The 17,360-nt window shown below is 52.1% G+C and overlaps 2 protein-coding genes and 1 long non-coding RNA gene across 6 annotated transcripts in view; 1 reads left to right on the top strand and 2 right to left on the bottom strand.

Moving 5' to 3' along the window:
- Nucleotides 1–12,302, top strand: part of RALGAPA2 (Ral GTPase activating protein catalytic subunit alpha 2) — a 72,790-nt gene extending 60,488 nt beyond the window's left edge. For 2 of the 3 annotated variants that reach the window (XM_033053657.1, XM_033053654.1), the window contains one exon: nt 1,822–7,937. In XM_033053657.1, coding sequence (XP_032909548.1) covers nt 1,822–2,023 — 202 coding nt within the window. In that variant the 3' untranslated portion in view covers nt 2,024–7,937. The other variant, XM_033053656.1, reaches the window with a different exon arrangement.
- On the bottom strand, nt 9,207–13,604 carry LOC116993287. The gene is made up of 4 exons (XR_004417254.1): nt 12,314–13,604; nt 11,120–11,967; nt 10,237–10,349; nt 9,207–9,904 (listed from the first exon to the last, which is right to left on the bottom strand). It is a non-coding gene; the product is annotated as an uncharacterized LOC116993287 (long non-coding RNA).
- Nucleotides 13,605–14,033: 429 nt separating this feature from the next.
- The window catches only part of CFAP61 (cilia and flagella associated protein 61), a 70,994-nt gene continuing 67,667 nt past the window's right edge, over nt 14,034–17,360 (bottom strand). The window contains exon 27 of one of the 2 annotated variants that reach the window (XM_033053901.1): nt 14,034–14,226. In XM_033053901.1, the coding sequence (XP_032909792.1) occupies nt 14,153–14,226 (74 nt within the window). In that variant the 3' untranslated portion in view covers nt 14,034–14,152. The remainder of the gene's footprint in view (nt 14,227–17,360) is intronic. The other variant, XM_033053902.1, reaches the window with a different exon arrangement.

The following is a 17,360-nucleotide window of genomic DNA, read 5'->3' as shown; positions in this document are numbered from 1 at the left end:
CCGGGAGCAGCGTGGCCGGTGCCGGGCGGAGGCTGTGGCGCTGCTGGCCCGCAGGCTCAGGTGTTCAGCCCCTACCCCCGGAGCGGCGGGGCCCTTTGAGCGATTTGTCACGGCCCGGCCCGCTCCCGCTGCGGCAGCACGTGCCGGCTCCGTGTCCGGGGGCTCTGCCAGACGGGCCCGCTCCTCCCGCCCCGCTCCGCCCTGGCAACAGCGATCGGCATCCCCGTAATGAGCGCGGCACGGCGTCCCTCCTCCCCCCCGAGCCGGGCCCAGGCGTGTGCCTGCGCTGCGAGCGGGTTTGGCAGGCTGTTCACGGGCGGGAGTCAGCCGGAGTTCAGCCCGGGTGGAGGGAGGGAGGGAGGCAGCGCTGGCGGGAGCGCGTTCCGCGGGCGGCGCGGCGGAGCCGAGCCCATAGCGCTGCCAGCAGGTGCGAGCGCGGCCGGGATGGCCATTGATTCCATCCGTAGGGCTTCCACGGGAAGTTTGCATGGAGATTTATCACGTATCAGTCGTCCTCTGTGAGCGTTAGACCCAAAATTCTTCCTTTCTTTCTGTGCCCTTTGTTCCTGCAGGAACTCGCGTGCAGTGGAGACGTGCTTTGCTTATTCCCCTCGAGGTCGACACTAGACCGTCGTCTCCTGGCTTTAAGCGCTGCTTTTCTCTGATTTTTTTTTTTCTTTTTCAGAGTGGTTTTGTTAATGTACTGCAAGTCACAAATGGCACTTCAATATTAATTAGTAATGCTTTTCAATTCTAAATACCCTCACCTGCATTCTGTTGTCACTGGTGTTATTCTCCTGCTCCTAATTTCTAAATTCAGCTTGGCCTTTGCTCCCACCGCACAGCCTCGCGGAGCTCGAGTGCATTTCCCCATAACAGGAACACAATGAGGCGCTGAAAACTTTTGTTTTCGCTGAGGAAACGGAGAATGAGATGTCATCCTGGCTCCTGCGAGCCCTAATTCATAAAGTCATACGTGAGGCTCTCCAGCCCATTGTAGGTTTGTCCCAGGCGTTATCCTGTTATTGGAAGTGTATGATTCACCTTCTGAGCAGACAGAAGCTGCACACAAAAGGGGAAGATTTGCTTTCTCCGCTGTGAAAGGCTGCCGCAAGCAGGGGTCCTATTAAGACAGCTGGAAAGTTGCTTCAGCTTGTTACGCTTGTAAGTTTTATTGGTGACTGGTTTTTGATTACACATTTGAATGCTGTGTGTTCCAGGTTGCCGAGTTTTAATTAAAAGGCAATAGTCTCGATGTTAGCTGGCTTTGTTGTCTGCATTATTCAGGCCATAATGCATGCGAGTTGTGGGCTGGGTTTGTCCCGCCGTGCGTCGTTTATTTGGGATACATAAGGTTGCACCTTCTAGCACCTGCCCTAAATATATCCGTCACGCTTTTGGAATTGGTTTATTGTGCTTAATTTCTTGCAAGAAGTCCAGTGATCACATGAATGTGTGTGTGTGGTGGGGGGGTTGTATCCCTCATCCTGGAGCTTTTTTCCTCCAACCTAATTACTCTTCTGGTCGTTGGAACAGGAATGTTGTGTGCCAGGAGCTTCCCATAGTGCCACAGCCTGTCCGTGACGGTGAGTTTTGATCTGGGGCTTTGCTGTCCTACGCTGGGCAGCTCCCAGGCCACAGCTTCTGAGTCGGGAAGCTCCAAAGGTGCTACCCTGAATTTCCAGCCCTGAATCCCCTCCTTGTTTTCCCATTTAGGGCTGTTGGGCGGTTGGGTCTGGTTCCCTGCGTGTTCCTGGGCTCGGGGAGGCCGTGGGGCAGCCTTGTCTTGTGCACACACCTTTCCTTAACGGGGCACCACAGCTACGAGGAGAGAGCTCTGTACCTCGAGGCCATCATCCAGAACCACAAGGAAGTGATGACGTTTGAGGATTTTGCTGCTCAGGTCTTCTCTCCCTCTCCCAGCTACTCCCTCGGTGGAACTGGTGAGTCCCTGCACATTGTTCTTCTCTGTAGCCCCAAGAAGCACTCGAGCAGCAGATGTACACCTGTTTTTTGTAGATAAATGCTTGCAAATTTAAGAAGACTATTCTTCCCCTGAATCAACTAATGAATATCAAAAGGAATGATGACATTCATTTTAATTTGTTTTGCATCAGAGCTATTCACACTGCTCCTTTCTTCAGCTATCCTGTTAACCCCCAACTCCGGGGAGGTTAATGAACTTTCTCGCAGCGATGGGCTCAGGCTCATTCAGGACTCCGGGTTCTTGCTGAGCTGGGACTGAGCTGTTCAAAAGCGAGGCCTGAATCGGGGCTCACTTATCAGAAATAGTTCCTCGCAGGGGAAGCTGCTGCTAATGCTAAATGGGGATTATTCTGCTGAGCTGCAGGGTCAGGGATTAATGCCCAAGGAGCGCAGGAACGGGGTGCTGCGGGGGAATCGCGGCGGCGTGCGGGACACGGGCGCGTCCCCTCGGTGCAGGCAGCCCCGAGCCCCTGGCCTGGGCTGTGTGGGGTGTGTGGGGTGTGTGGGCACACCCCAGTGCTCAGCAGGCCTGCTGAGAGGTGCCAGCAGCGTGCCCAGCTCCGGGAGTTTATTCCTCACGGAGGGCTGGGTTAGGGAGCACTCGCGATCGCTGCCCAGCTGGTCTGGTTGAGTTTAAGTGAACCTCTCCTGAAAGGGAGTTTGGCTCTGAAATGCACGTTTCTAGTGCCTTCAAAATGTGGGTTTTTTCCAGCATCCAGAAAGGATCTGGTCACCATGTGCTGGACTCCCTAACAAAGATTCCTTAATCCATCGTTGACACTCCTAGGGTGACACTGGCACTTTCTAATCATCCCCTGCTTCTCTTTTGCATTGCTGAATAGATAATTTCCAACCTGTATAAACGTTGCAGGACATCTGCTCTATTTCTCTTTAGCCCGACTTGTTAGCAGATATCTCCCATCTAAACTGAAACACTGAAGGAAGAAATTAAATTTGCTCGCATAAATCACTTAGGAATAAAACCAGCCGCGCAGCATTGTCTGGCGTTGCTGGCTCCGATCCTGGCGTGCTCGGAGCTTTGTGAGGAGATAAGAGGCGTGTGCTGGCCGGGCAGTGGTGGCCAGGAGCAGCAGGCAGAAGGCTTTGGAGATAAGCGCTGGCAGGAGGGGGAGGAAGCCGGGGCCATTTACATAATCGCGCCTCTTGGTCCTGGAGAGGCGTCAGGGAACACGGGATGGATCTATTGATCTCTGCTGAGCTGGAATACTAAACAACGCTCGGGTAGCTTATATCTTAAAGCTTTGATTAATGTTTCCTACATTAAAAAGTAGAACAGCTGTGCATTAAATTCTTTTATACACTCTGCCAAAAGTCTGGGACAAAAAAAAAAGATCGCCCGTTTCAATGGGAGCGCGGCGCGTGCCCAGGGCTGGCTGCTAGCACTCGAATCCTTTATCTGTGGGCGTATCAGCAAATAGAAATGGAGATACAGCGATCTGCTTTAAGCATTTTGCGCTGTGCCTGGTTGTGTTTCGGTTCCATGTTGATGTTAGCACACGGTGAGCTGTGTCTGCCTAACACGTTTAAAGTGTTTCCCAGGAGCTGAGGATTTCAGAATTCTATTAAATTGAGAGTACCCGGGTATGAATTCATTATTTAAATTGCTTTTAAGTGCAGAGCCTCCCCCGGTCAGGTCCCGATTTTCAGAGTTCTGAGCCCCCAAATTAATTTCCCACTCGTGAACTGGAGGCTGGCCGTGACTTCTGGTGTCAGAATCTCTGCTCCAGAGAGCCTCCTCTCACTACCTGCTGATTGCCCTGCGTATTTGGTGAGTGATGAGCAGTATGGCCATGGGGATGTGTTTTGTGTTTTCCATCAGATGCCCCTCAGCATCCAGCAGGGAGCCTGGATGCAGCTCCAGGCACAGATCCACCTGTCCTGCACCTGCAGGAATCACCTGTCTGCCTCTTAGGAGTACTGGGGGCATTTTTCTGTTCTGGAAGAGAAAGATGGAGTCAGGGAGCAGTAAATGAAGAGAAGCACTTTTCTCTGAAGGAGGGGCCAGGCACAGGCTGCCCAGGGAGGCATTGGAGGCATTCCCCATATCTGGAAGTGTCAGGATGTGATTTGGGGTGAGGATGGTGGTGCTGGGTTGGCCGCTGGACTTGTTGATCCCTTCCAGCCTTTGCTGGTTCTGTGGGATGCATGGAGCTGGCACAGGTGGCAGTACAAGCCATCTGGTACTGCTGACTCTGCCCAGCAGAAACTGCTCAGGTAAATTTAAGATTCCTTCTCATCTGATGTGGTTCTTGTGATGCCCCTCAGGTGTGATCCTGTGTGCAGCAGAGAGGGTCAGGGAGTGAGGGTGCTGCTTATCACTTAGCACAGGGAGAAATCAAACTCAGCTCTCAGTGACACTGAGCTAGGAGATAATTATTTCAGCTGGATGTTCCTGCGTTTTCTGGTGCTGCCCCTGGATATGCACCCCCAGGCTCATGTGGGATGTGGTTTTCCTGCCCTGGTTTAGTCTCCCTGACACCAGTCTTGCAGGTGCTGCATTTTCTGCAGGAAGATTGTCCAGTGTATCTCCTTTGCTGTTTTGAGAAGCATAGCCCTGAACTCCCTGTATGGATCAGAGATAGCCCTGATATCTTCAGCATTGAAAGTGCAGCCTCCTAGGCAGAATGGCCATCCCCAAACTCATTTAGGGGATGTGCAGATTAGGAACAAAAGCTGGGAATACGGCCCTTTGTTGTTAAACTGGTGCATTACATGCTGTATTTTAATTAGGCAGGGTTTGAGAGGCAGCCCAGGAAATCCTCCATAATCCAACACTATTGAATTATTCTTTCCCTCTGTAGATTTCTCTCCTTTTAGTGGACAGGCTTTAAGCTGCTGCTCTTCCTCCCTCAGCCAAAAGCAGAAATAGTTATTCAACAAAATGCTTGTGTGTTGTTTAAAAAAAATGGGTGAAGCTGAGGTGGGCAGAGCAGCGCCCCGACTTCAGCTGCCTCTGTGGCTCACGGGGGTTCCTTGGGGCTGTTTTTGTGGAAGAGCAGCAGGTGCAAACCTCGGGGAGTGGAAGGGATATATCCCAGGGTATTCCAGGAGAGCTGTGCAGTCACAGCTTTCCCAGCACAAGGGCAGTGTCCGAGGGGTTTGTGCTCGCCGTGGCAGGTTCCTGCTTCGCAGGGAAGCCCCTAGCCCGGCACCTCAGGGGTTAATGGGAACGGGCACACTTGACTGCTGAGAGGACTGATCTAATCACTGCCATATCCAAGTGCATCTGTTCACCATGAGGTCATTCTTGTGCATGCTAATGACTTGGAAAATAAAGCACAATGCTCAGCGTTATCAGGGAGGATATAGTGTAAATCTTGGCTTTTTTAGTTGCTAATGGCTGGTGTGGAATGGGCAGAGAAAGCATCTCTGGTTCTTGCAGTTCCAGCTTGGTGTTTTTTAAAGCATCCTTTTCAGTGGAGCATCAGGAAAACTGTGCTGGAAAACTTGGACATGTGGGATCTGTTGATAAATGGATTCTTTAATGAATATTATGGCATTGCCCAGGAGCAACACTTGAGTCGAGGAACTATTGAGGTTTTCAGCATTCCCTGGTTTTAAAGCCTAGGGAGCTGTGCCTGCTGATTTACATAAAACCGAGATTTTGCAGCCTTTTTGTTGCAAAGGTGACACATGCTTTTCTTTTGTCTCTGGACTTTTACATGCTCAAAGTTCTCTTAGAAAAATATTTGAATGTACAGCGAACAAGATCTGGTTTATTTTAAACCACGTTTTGTTCAGTGCTGAGCTTTATCTTTCCCACTTTAAAGCAAAAGGGTTATTTGATTTGGACATGCAGATCTAAAATATATTTTTGACAGAAACAAAACCAAGCCCAGAGTAATTCTTGTTTTAAACAGGACTGATGCTTTTTGTAACAGCTGTTAAGCCAAGGATTCCTTTTGCTTTGGTTTAGTTTTTCTGGGGTTTTTATACTACTTTGGGGTTTTTGTCCTTTTGTCTTTTTCCTTGAAGCTCTGTAGGGGTGTTTTGGCAGATCTGTGTCCAGGCTGTGTGTATTTATTTATATATATGGTATTTTTGTCTGTTATGCTGGGAATATCACAGACACATCTGAAACTGAGTAGCCACAGTATCGGAGCACATGCAGTGTGTGCCAGTGTTGCCTGAAACTGAACTATTTGTTCCTAATAGGTGGGATTTAGGAAATGCCTGACTGTCCTGGTTGCTAGTGAGACAGGGAATTGTGGCTGGCACGGAGCATGTGTGAGGTGGCACTGTCCCTGCTCAGCTCCTGTGGCCACACGGGCTGATGCAGGTGTATGCCAAGGGTCCAGGTCCCTGCAGAGCCCTAGGGAAGTGTGCTGGGGTGGTCCCTTGTGCCACCACTGAGGGTGGACAGTCTGAACTTGTCCCCAGAGGCTGGACAGGTGCTGGGACTGCTTCCCCCTCAAGGCTGGTGTTCCCCTGGGGATCTCCAGCAGTGGGGAGGGAGAGAGGCACATCAGGGCTCTCAGCCTGGGCTCCTGCCTTTTCCATGTAATTGGTTGGCTCAGAGGGCGCTCCTCAGCTACACTCTGTGGGAGAGGAGGTGGTGAGGGAGGGCTTATCCCAGCAATCAGGGCTGGGATGGGCACAAATATGAGCTTGACTGAGCTCTCTTCTGCGGGTGACAGCTCCAGCTGCTCGAGCTGTCAGCTCGGAGAAGGCTCCAGGCCATGTGGCCCCTTCACATTTTCCCTCTGCAATGAGGTGAGACCTGGAACAGAGGTGGACCAGAACCAGGGCAAAGCCATCCAGGGCTTGGGCTGCCCTACCTGTGACACCCACATAACCCCCAGCAGGTGGGGTCCCCCTGCCTGAGGATGAACCTCACAGAACTACTCAGCAGCTGCTCCAACTTGTGAGTAATTAAACTTCCATGTGTACACTTCAGGCTTATTTCCTACACCCTCAAATGGTGGAGGCCCACACTGGTGCCAGGCTGAGCTGGGAGCTGTGGGTGCTGTTCCAGGGTCTGTTCTGTCCCGGTTAACCTGTGGTGTCAGATTCTCTTTACTGTGTCACTGCTTCCCAGGGCACTGCAGGATGCGTGTGGCTTTGATTAACCCAGCTCCAGTTATCCATGGGTTCTTCCATGCAGGTTCAGGATGCTGCTTGCAGTGTACTTGGAGCCTGTCTTCAGGAGTTGGAAGCAGGAATGCTGTGCAGAGTTACTGCAGTGATTCTGTCTGGAATTGTATTACCTTTGCATTTACTAGGAAGGAAAACAAAGATTTCCACAGACCTGTCCTGGCTGAAAGGTTAATGGGGGCTGGAACAGGTCACAGCCCATGAGAAAACTTCGTGGTTCTTTTTAAGTACCAGTCTTCAGCATCCTTACAGGTCATGGGCTTCTCCACCCTTGCTTTCAGGGGTGTTCAGCTGCTTCATGAGCAGTGGCCTAGGGCACGTGCCCTGGGGAAGGAACCAAGTTTATTCTGTGGACTGGATTTAAGATGCAATACCCCACCTCTCTCTGGCTTCCTGCAAGGTAACCCTGCATTTAAAGTGCTTCTATCTATATTTTAATTGTTTTTAATTTATCCTGCAAGAAATGTGTTTTAAAAGCTTAATGCTCTGTAAGCAGCCTCACCTGTGAGCCTCTCCTCTGTGTGTGTGTAATGTCTGAGTGCAGGTGTGTGACTGCTCACGACAGGTTTTATGCATTCAAGGACTTCCTTCTCTGGGAAATTTATGTGGCACCAGGATCATCATGATGCTCACTTTCTGGAGTTGTAACCTGGCTGTGGTGTCACAGAAAGTTTAGGTCTTTGTGACCTCAAATTTTAGCCAGTTTGAAATGGTGTGAGTGCAGCAGTCACAGGGTGCTGCTCCTGCACTGAGTGTTGTCCCTTCTTTTGCTCTTGCACTGACAGTTTTGTTCCCCCCTTTGATCCTGACATGCACTGACATGGTTTTGTTTTCTCCTTTAGATTAGAGTGTATGCTCTTGGTACAGTGACGGCCGCAGGTAAGAGCACTGCTCCCCACAGGTCCCTCTGCTGCTACAGCTCATCACTAACAGCTCTCCTTCCCCTTCTCCTCCCCTGCTGCTGCTCCATGTTCAGCTCTACTCGCGGTGTTCCACGTTAGCCTCGAGCCTGCTCTGCGTGTGCCTCGCACCCCCCATCTGCCCTGTGCAGCTCTGCCTCTCTGCTCTGCGTGCGGTGCTGCCTCTCGCGCTCTGCATGCACCTCCTGCACATGCTCCTGCCTCTAGGGCACAGTTCTGGTGCCTGCAAACACCACAGCAATGCCATGAGCGCACGATACAGAGTGCTGCAAGCTGTGTCCCATAATGCTCCCATAATGGTAAAGACACCCACAATAAATGGGTGGCAATGCCCGCCAACATCCACGTGCGCTAATACGGTATTACCGCGTAGCTAATGCGGTATTGGAATCCTGTGACTTGTGTGTGGTAATGCCCCACCCAGTACGAGGTTATGGATCCCGCTATCCATACCTGGTAATTATTTTTCGCCTCTAAGCTTTTTGCCTTTACAAGCTAAGTCACACTTTCCACCTTTTACACATGAGTTATTTCCCCTCAGTGGGTGTTGTTAGCGTACGCTAATACGGTATTGGGATTACCGCGTACGCTAATATGGGATTAGCGCACATGCTAGTACGGTATTGGGATTACCGCGTAAGCTAATACGGGATTACCGCATATGCGGATACTGTATCGGGATTACCGCGTACGCTAATACGGGATTACCGCATACGCGAATACGGTATCGTGATTACCGTGTACGCTAATACAGTATCGGGATTACCGCGTACGCTAGTACGGTATTGGGATTACCGCGCACGCTATTACGGGATTACCGTGTACGCTAGTACGGTATCGGGATTACCGCGTACGCTAGTACGGTATTGGGATTACCGCGCACGCTATTACGGGATTACCGCGTACGCCAGTACAGTATTGGGATTACCGCGCACGCTATTACGGGATTACCTTGTACACCAGTACGGTATTGGGATTACCGCGTACGCTAATACGGGATTACCATGTACGCTAATGCGTTATTACCGTGTACGCCAATACGCGATTACCGCGTACGCTAATACGGTATCGGGATTACCGCGTATGCTGATACGGTACCGCGATTAGCGCGTACGATAATACTGGATTACCGCATACGCTAATACGGTACGGGATTACCACGTAATTATTTTTCGACTCCTTCAGTTTGTGCAGTTGGAGAAGACTTTATTATTTTGACCATCTGCCACTGTGCCTCACTGCAGGAATGCCAAGCACAACACCTCCCTTGCAGCCCTTCCCTCCCACACGCTTTTCTCCCCAGCCAATATCACCACAGGTTTTGTTTTATTCCAAAATTGACAGCTCTGCCTTTTTCACAGAAAATGCCTTTACAAGCTAAGTCACACTTTCCACCTTTTTCAAATTAGCTATTCCCCCTCAGTGGGTGCTGTCCAAGAACCACTCTGGTCAGTCAGGGCTGTCTTTGAGATGCAAACGCAGCGCAGGTGGAGGGGTTCACACTTGGGGCTGTGCTGCTGCTCTTCCACCCTCGTTCAGTCACTCAAACCCCAGAGCTGCGCAGGCACAGGCACAGGTTACACCTCACCTTGGACCTTGTGCAGCCGACAGCCAGGCTGAGTCCTTGTCCAGACAGCAGCTGAGGACTCATCCTGCTGCCGTGGCCGTGTCCCCACCTGTCCTGCAGTGACAGTGCCCGAGGGACAGCACAGCCATGGGCAGCTTCAGCCAAGACCCTGGCTGCTCTTTGGGGCTTCTTTGGAAGCAGGTCTGCTGCAAAGCACAGCCAGCCCTCAGGAGGCTCTGAGGCAGTGCCAGCCTTCAGAGACGGCTCACAACATCGCTGTGCTCTCCCTGCCTGGCTGTGAGGCCATCCTTCCTACCTGTTTTAATTCGGAAGAGAATTGCAACAGGGTTTAAAAATACTGTTTCCTGAGGGAGCTGATGAAACACTGTTCCCCAGGGGAATGCCTTGGGACGGGGCCAGCCCTCAGGAGCAGGGCAGGGCGTCTCCCTCACAGCAGCTGCACCTGGTTTTGGTCATTAGTGTCTCACTTAATGACCATGTGCTCACCTGTTGCCCCTCAGCCAGCCTGGGCAGGTCTCTGGGGAATAACCAAATGACTCCACTCACCACAAAGCACAACCCCCCATAGCCACAGCCCCTTAAGACCCTTCCCCAGTGGTGACCATAAGCCATCAGTAACGAGGGTACCTGTTTTGTAGTGGAAGAAATCATGATTCTTCAGGATTTTTCCAGAGGTTAAGGCGCCTTCCAGGCAGAGTTCTGTGCAAGCCCTCATGCTGGGAATACTCATTTCCAGCTCTCTGTAACAGGCCAAATAAACAAGAGGAGCAGTTTAATAACACAGAGAAAAAACAGTTTTCTGTCACCCACACAGAACTATTTTATGTTGGAGCATCAAGTGAGCAGGATGGGAAGTTCCTGCCTCCCTCCTTCTGGGGCTGTTGGGGCCCTGAGAGCCATGGGGGGCTGCAGGGGCTGTGCAGACCAAAACGGGGTGGTGCTGGGGGGAAAATGACAGCCCCTCATGGCCTCGCTGCTCCTCACTGCTGGGAGCTGGCAAAGAGAAATCCCTGGAGGGATCCCTGGGGAGGGCAGTGGCAATTCAGCTACCTGGAGCAACTTCCTCCTCTGGAGGTCAGGTTCCCCTGAGTGCTCCAAGGAGAGGCTGGGAAGAAGCTGCCCTGTGCCACAGGGTTATTCTGAGGGGAGATGCTGTGTTGTCCTGACCCAGGTTTTCCCTGCCCGCTCTGTTTTCCAGGCTGCCTCAGCACCAGTGCAAGCGCTGACCTCCCCGACACCGCTGGCGTGGAGCTGGCGGAGCCGGCCTCGGCCAGGCGCCCACCCGAGGGACACCGAGCCACACCACCAGGGCAGCTCTCGGGCAGGGGGTGAGCTCTCTGCAATGGCCTGTCCCCAGTCTGGACACACGGCTGGGGAGCGGGTGTCACCTGTGTCATCGTCACCACTGCACTGGCACCAGGTGCCGCAGCCAGAGGCTGTGAGCCAGCACTGAAACCCGTATTTAATGTACCCTTAGAGCATCGCTTCAGCCATTCCAGGCAGCGCTTACCTCTGCATTAGGGAATTTCTTCTGAAGAGGGGTTTCCCCATGACTAGCCGGGTAGCAAACGTTGCCCTGCTGGAGCACAGTGGATGAGCCAGGACTCTCCCGTTGGTGCTGTCCCACTGTGGGAGCACTGTGGCCTTTCTGTGGTGTGTGCACTGGAACTGCTCCCTAGAGAAACAAAAATAAGCAAATCCCTGTTAGAAGAGCAAAAGCCACACTCCTGCCATGACCCCTTCCCAGCACAGTGTGAAGAACTGGGTAACCCCCTCACCTTGTCCCAGCAGGCTGTGACCTGTCCCTAGCCAGAGGACAACACAGCTGAAGGCTTCTGAGGACTTAGAGTGTCCTCCTGGCACCTGCTGTAGTGAGCAGAGCTCATTTGGCAGTAGCTGATGTGTTTTGGTCTACACGTGTCTTAGGCTGATGGGGTGAACATTTTTATAGTTAAATCCCTGGTATTTTAAAGCAACAGAAATCTGAGATCCAGCAGGCACAAAGCCCTGTCCTGCTGCTGCTTGGCTGCTCCTGGGCACACACACACACACCTCCCAGCAGAATGGGAGTTGCTTTAACAAAGGGATTGTCTTGTTTGGGAAGTGCCCTGTCGGGCCCCCGTTTGTTTTTGCACTTACACTTGGTGTTACAGCCGTCTGTCTGTCTGACAGCAGGCCAGGGGCCACCCTGTGCTCTCTGTGTCTGAGGGGCAGCAGCTCAGCCCCAGTGCCTGGCAGGAACTCATCTGGTGCAGCTGCAGGAAGGAGCCTCTGTCACTGAGGGCTTGGACAACTGGTTTGATTTTCTGCCTCACACCTGGGTTTTGTTTTCTATTGATCATCTGTCAGTGAAGGAACCTAGAAAATGAAACATGTATTTTAATTTATTTTACACTCAGGGCCGGGCAGGCAAGGCTGTCTGGCACTTAGTTATCCAATAGCTGGTCTGAAACAATTTCAAAGGCATCCTTCTGAGTAAGGAGCACTTTCTCCTTAGAGCAATATGTATGTACCTCTAATTCAGGGAAGAATTACGGCATCAATGAAAATCGTGTTTTCCTGATGTCAAAAAACTATTAATTTGTATAAACTCTGCTGTGGCTTTGCACCGTGAACTGGATGACAAAGCCACTCTTGCCCCTCACGAGATGAATAAACCTCTGCTCACAATAAAGTTTCTCCCCAGAGCAATAGAAGGCAGTACCTGTGTGCTGTGTGTGCTGGCGGGCGGGCGGTGCTGGAGCTCCGGTGAGGCGCGGTGCCGGTGCTGTGGCTGTGCAGGGCTGGCTCACAGGGCAGGGACAGCCCTGCTGGACACCTCCTGTCCCTCTGTGCAGGCAGCAGCGTTCCCAGGAGCGCTCTGGAGGGGCTCACACCACGCTGTGACACGGGGACACCCAGGGCCCCCATGGCAGCAGTGTCCTTGCTCACCCTGGAGGGTGGCAGCTCCTGCCAGCCCTGACCCCACTGTCCATCACCTGCTTCCCTGAAATACCCCATCACCCAAGCACCCACATCAGCATTAAAAACAAGAGGATTTTAGTGGTGGTTTTCTCCTCTACCCACAGATACAACGTGCATATATTACATTAAGGGCAATATATGCAATCTGTGATCTATAATCTAGGTATAAAACAAGGTATATAATGTGATATGCATTATATATTATACAATGTATTTTATCATATATGCACTATATATTTCACCTTATGCATATGTGGTTTTGAATATCAAATGTCGACTATAAAGGTAATAATTTTATCCAAAAATTGGTTATAGGCTACATAAATACAACATATTACCTTTACATTACACATGTATATCTACATAGGCACACATCCCTGGTATATAATATATATATCATGACATAAACTAGAACATTGCTTTGCTGACTGTAATACTGTGTGCATTTATATGCAGCATACTTTTGTTTAAAGGGCATGTAAGAAAGTGATATAAATCATATCAGCAATGTGTGAATTCTGTACAACATGACAGAAGGACCACATTTGGCTCCTATCTGATGTGCATCCTGGAATACTCCATGCACTATATTGATACAGTGAGAGCATTTCAGACCACGTATGACATGTGCATAAGAGATATGCCAGGTGTGCACACACACAAGCTCTGTCCTCCACAGCGCACAAATCCTGGCTGCAGAGCTGACAAACCCTTCCATTACATCAACACTGGCACTGTATCAGTAATTATATATAATGCAGAGATGATATTATATACTGTAGATAATATATTTAATGTGCATTGTCTAAGATGCAATTTGTAACAGACATATATGAGCATCTATTGTATAATATGTAAAATATTATACACTACCTACATATTCTGAAGTTTTCTTATATAGATCAGCTATATAGAATATACTGCTATAAAAGGAACATATTTTTTACACTTATTTTATCACAGAATCCTAGAATAGTTTGGCTTGGAAGGGGACTATAAAGCTCATCTCATTCCAGCCCCCTGCCATGGACAGGGACACCTTCCACTATCCCAGGCTGTTCCAAGCCCCATCCAGCCTGGCCTTGGACACTTCCAGGGATCCAGGGGCAAATGCAAAATATAATTGATTTTTTCTAAAAAACTCTCATTTTCTTTTGTGTGTGCGTAACTAAACCAAAACCTCCTAGCTCAGACACCCCCAGCTGTAACATCATTTTCCTCCAATTTGTCACTGAACTGGTGTTGCACTACAGGCAATTTCCCTCTAAGAAACTGTAAAATGAGCCAACAAAACCACCACGGTCCCATACCCTGAGAAAGCAGAACCTGTTTTCACCTGCAGCTGAGCCATTCTCCTCTCCCTGAGCCTTCGGTGAAACCCTGCCCGTCCTCACCCTCCCCATTCCCTAAGGAAGGCTGAAAAGCCTCAGCACAGCACAAGAGCTGGGAACAGGCTGGGCTGAGCTGCGAGGGGCTTTATTGGAGCTTACAGAGTGGGTGTGCTCTAAGAGGAAGAGATGGTTTAACTGCACCTGGCTGCAGGATGCTGTCCCCGTTTCCGTGGCGGGAGGATGCGCTCCTAGGAGGGTTCCTGTGCCGCTGTGGGGCTCCCACTGTCCCCAGCATCGCCCGGCTCCACACCCTGGCTGCCTGCTGAGGAGAGAACAGCACGGTCAGAGCAGTGCTGGGCAGCCCAGCACCTCCATGCACTGGCACAGAACCAGGCTTGGAGGTGCCCGGTGTGGAGCTGGTACCGCAGGACAGCCCATGCTGGGCATGTCCCATCTCCATGATTAACGCAGCAAATGGTGACAGAGACAGGCCTTTGTTAGGTGCACTCTAAATCACATTTTGTGAAAATCTTTCACAGCCCTGATGAGGCGTCTTACCTGTGTGGAAGGATCTGAGGTGGCTAATGCCACCTGCACACCCGGATCCTGCACCAAGGGGAGCTGCTGCTGCTGCACCCAGCCCAAAACACTCACCAGAACCCAGCACTCCTGACCCAGGAGGTGTGGTGGCACCCTGCAGGCCCCAGAGAAATACCTGTGACTCCGTGAGCCATTTCCCAGCTCACCAACAGCAATGCCTCTTTTTAAACAGGCTTGTGTTGTGTGAGGAAAAATCCGAAATCCAAGGCACAAGACCATCACTGTCCTGTTCCCAGGCTTGCCCCAATCCCACGATACCTCCCAGCTGCCCAGCCCAGAAACAGACCAGGAGGTGCTGGGCAGGACCCCCCAAACCCTCCAGCTGTGGCCAGCTGTTTCCAGCGAGCCCATGCAGCAAGGCAGCTGACAGATGCCTTACTGCACTGATGGCTGCGAGGGACCGTGGCGTTGGTGCCACAACTTGTAAAAACCTTCCCTGGGGACAAGCAGCCTCCAGAGTCTTGCCCCAGCTCCAGAGCAGCTCTGAGCCCACAGGGCAGGGATGGTGTCCCTGCTGCACTTCTCAGGACGCTGCAGGTTCATTCCTCTATCTGACCTCCTTTCCCTGTGCTCACAAGGCTCGGTCCCAGACCCACATTTGGCTCTCAGAGAGGAGGAAGGCTCCGGCACAGCGGCCAAACCCCCGAGCCCGAACGCACAGAGCGTGAGCAGCCTCTGCTCCGCGCCAGCTGCCTGCGCTGCGTCACGTTTGGGGCACATCAGTGCTCTCCATGGTGCCCAAACCTGTTCCTGCTGGATGCAGAGAGCCATCAGCAGCTGATTTGTTAGCTGACAGCAGGAGGCTTTGTTTGCGCAGCGCTGGCCGGCCGTGCTGCCGGGACGTGGCACCCACCAGGCAACACCTGCATTCCCAGCGCTACTGCTGAGAGCACCCCGGGCTCAGCCACTGTGGGCCTGGCACTTCACACAGCACAGACCCAGTGTGGGGGTCTGGGCAGGGGGACAGTGCCAGGCAGGAACCAGCATCCCCAAAACACTGCCCGAAGGATGCTGGTGCCAGTGGGAGGCTTTGTGACCTGCCAAAACCATCGGGAGCAATGCCGATGGCTCCCTGCAAAACCCCTCACGAGGGCCCTGCAGTGCAGAGTGGGGAGAAAAGCAGCAGACACAAAGGCACAGCAGCTCTGCCCAGGCTGCTGCCACCCAGGGATGCCAAAAGAAAATTATGCCCCTTTGACAGGGTGTTTGTGAACAAAACCATTTCCAGTCTACGCCCCTGCCACCTCTCCTTGCTCCTCCCCAACACAGGAGTCTCCACTGATCACCCTTTCTGCTCAGCAGGAGAAGATGGAATACATCCATGCCAATGGTTACCCAGACCGTTCAAAAAACCCGGGGAATTCTGGCCCTCACAAATTCCAGCTGATTCTTAGCAGGACAGCCCTGGATTTACTTGACTATTAGGAAATGGACAGCAGTACGAAGCTGCTGTTTTGCAGCCCGTTGGTGCCACAGGCTTAGAGCACGGATTTCAGCAGGGACACTGCTGTGGCAGTGTGGATGGAGCCATTAGGCTTCTCTGGAGGATGTGCCGGGCATGGCTCTGAAATGGTGTCCAGCAGCCCGAGAGGACGGCCACGTGTGCTGGCAGTGTCCCCTCGGGGAGCAGAGAGCCCGCTCCACCGACAGCTGCGACACCGTCTGCGACAGCCCAGGATCCGGGGCTTTCCAAGGCCGGGGAAGCCAGGAAAGGCAAAACTGCCCTCTTGCCAGGCAGGCTTTGCTGCCTGTGTCTCTTGGGCTATGCTCTTTTCCAGTGTATTGATTTACAGCGAAAACCACAGCTCTGCCTAGGCCTGAAGTCAGCCCTGGCACTACCAAGTTGGTTTCCTAGGAATCAAGAGAGCAGAGCACCCATACACTGGTACTGTTAGCCTGACTGAAAAAGGAAAAAAAAAAATGCCAAAAAACCAAACAAATCTTTCTCTAGAAAGATGCTCTTTATCTACAACCTTTGCTTTATCATAAAATACTCAGCCAGTTCCTGGGAAACTTTCCTCCAGGAAGCTGCACCACCTGCCTTTCCCACAGTGAGTCAGGGTTAGGATTAGGAGCCTTTAGGTGGGGAAAGACAGCAGAAACAGGCTGGAAACCTCTTCCAGGGAGCCAAAGCCACAGAGGCATTGCTACCCCAAGACTTTGCTATGCCCACACCAAGCCCTCGCAGCCCCTGGCCCTTCCTGCACCCGTTTGGGAGCGGGGATTTGCTCCTGGGGCTGCCAAGCAGATTTGCATGCTGCGCAGTTGGCTCCGTACCTGCTCCTGCTGGCAAGGGGGGAGATCGTACAGGTGCACGCAGCACCTGTCTGTGAGACAGCGTTCACAAACCCAGCGTGCACCTTCCCCGTTTACACAGATTTTTACAACAGCTCCGACCAAAGCCGTCAGATTCCCACATACAACAACAAGCCCTGGAGATAGCTGCACAGACACACATTTATCTACAGACACGGTCAGTGAAGGATGCTGCAGGAAGCAGAGATGCCCGGCCCTCCTTGTGCCAGGCTCCCCTGCCCACAGCCAGAGCAGGACCCGCTGCTCTGCCGAGCCCCGCGGCGAGCACCCGCAGCAGCCACCCAGCAAACAGCACAGCCCTCCCGGCACGCATCTCTACCAGCTCACAGTGCCGCCTCTCCTCGCGCTTCCCTTCCAGGGAAGGTCCCCGGCAGCTCTCCCCAGCTCAGAGCACACGGCCAGGGGACCCCTCAGCTCGGGGGCAGCCTTCCCCCAGAGCAGCCACGCCGCACCCCGCTCCTGTAATTCCTTTTTAATTAATCTCATCACACGGCACGGGGCAGGCTGTGCCTCCCTGCCAGCTGCAGTGTGGAGCCGGGT

This window comes from Catharus ustulatus, chromosome 3 (assembly GCF_009819885.2).
Source record: "Catharus ustulatus isolate bCatUst1 chromosome 3, bCatUst1.pri.v2, whole genome shotgun sequence".
In the NCBI taxonomy this organism is placed as follows: Eukaryota; Metazoa; Chordata; class Aves; order Passeriformes; family Turdidae; genus Catharus; species Catharus ustulatus.
Note: the sequence above shows the minus strand (reverse complement) of the source record. Positions and strands in the feature narration are given on the sequence as shown.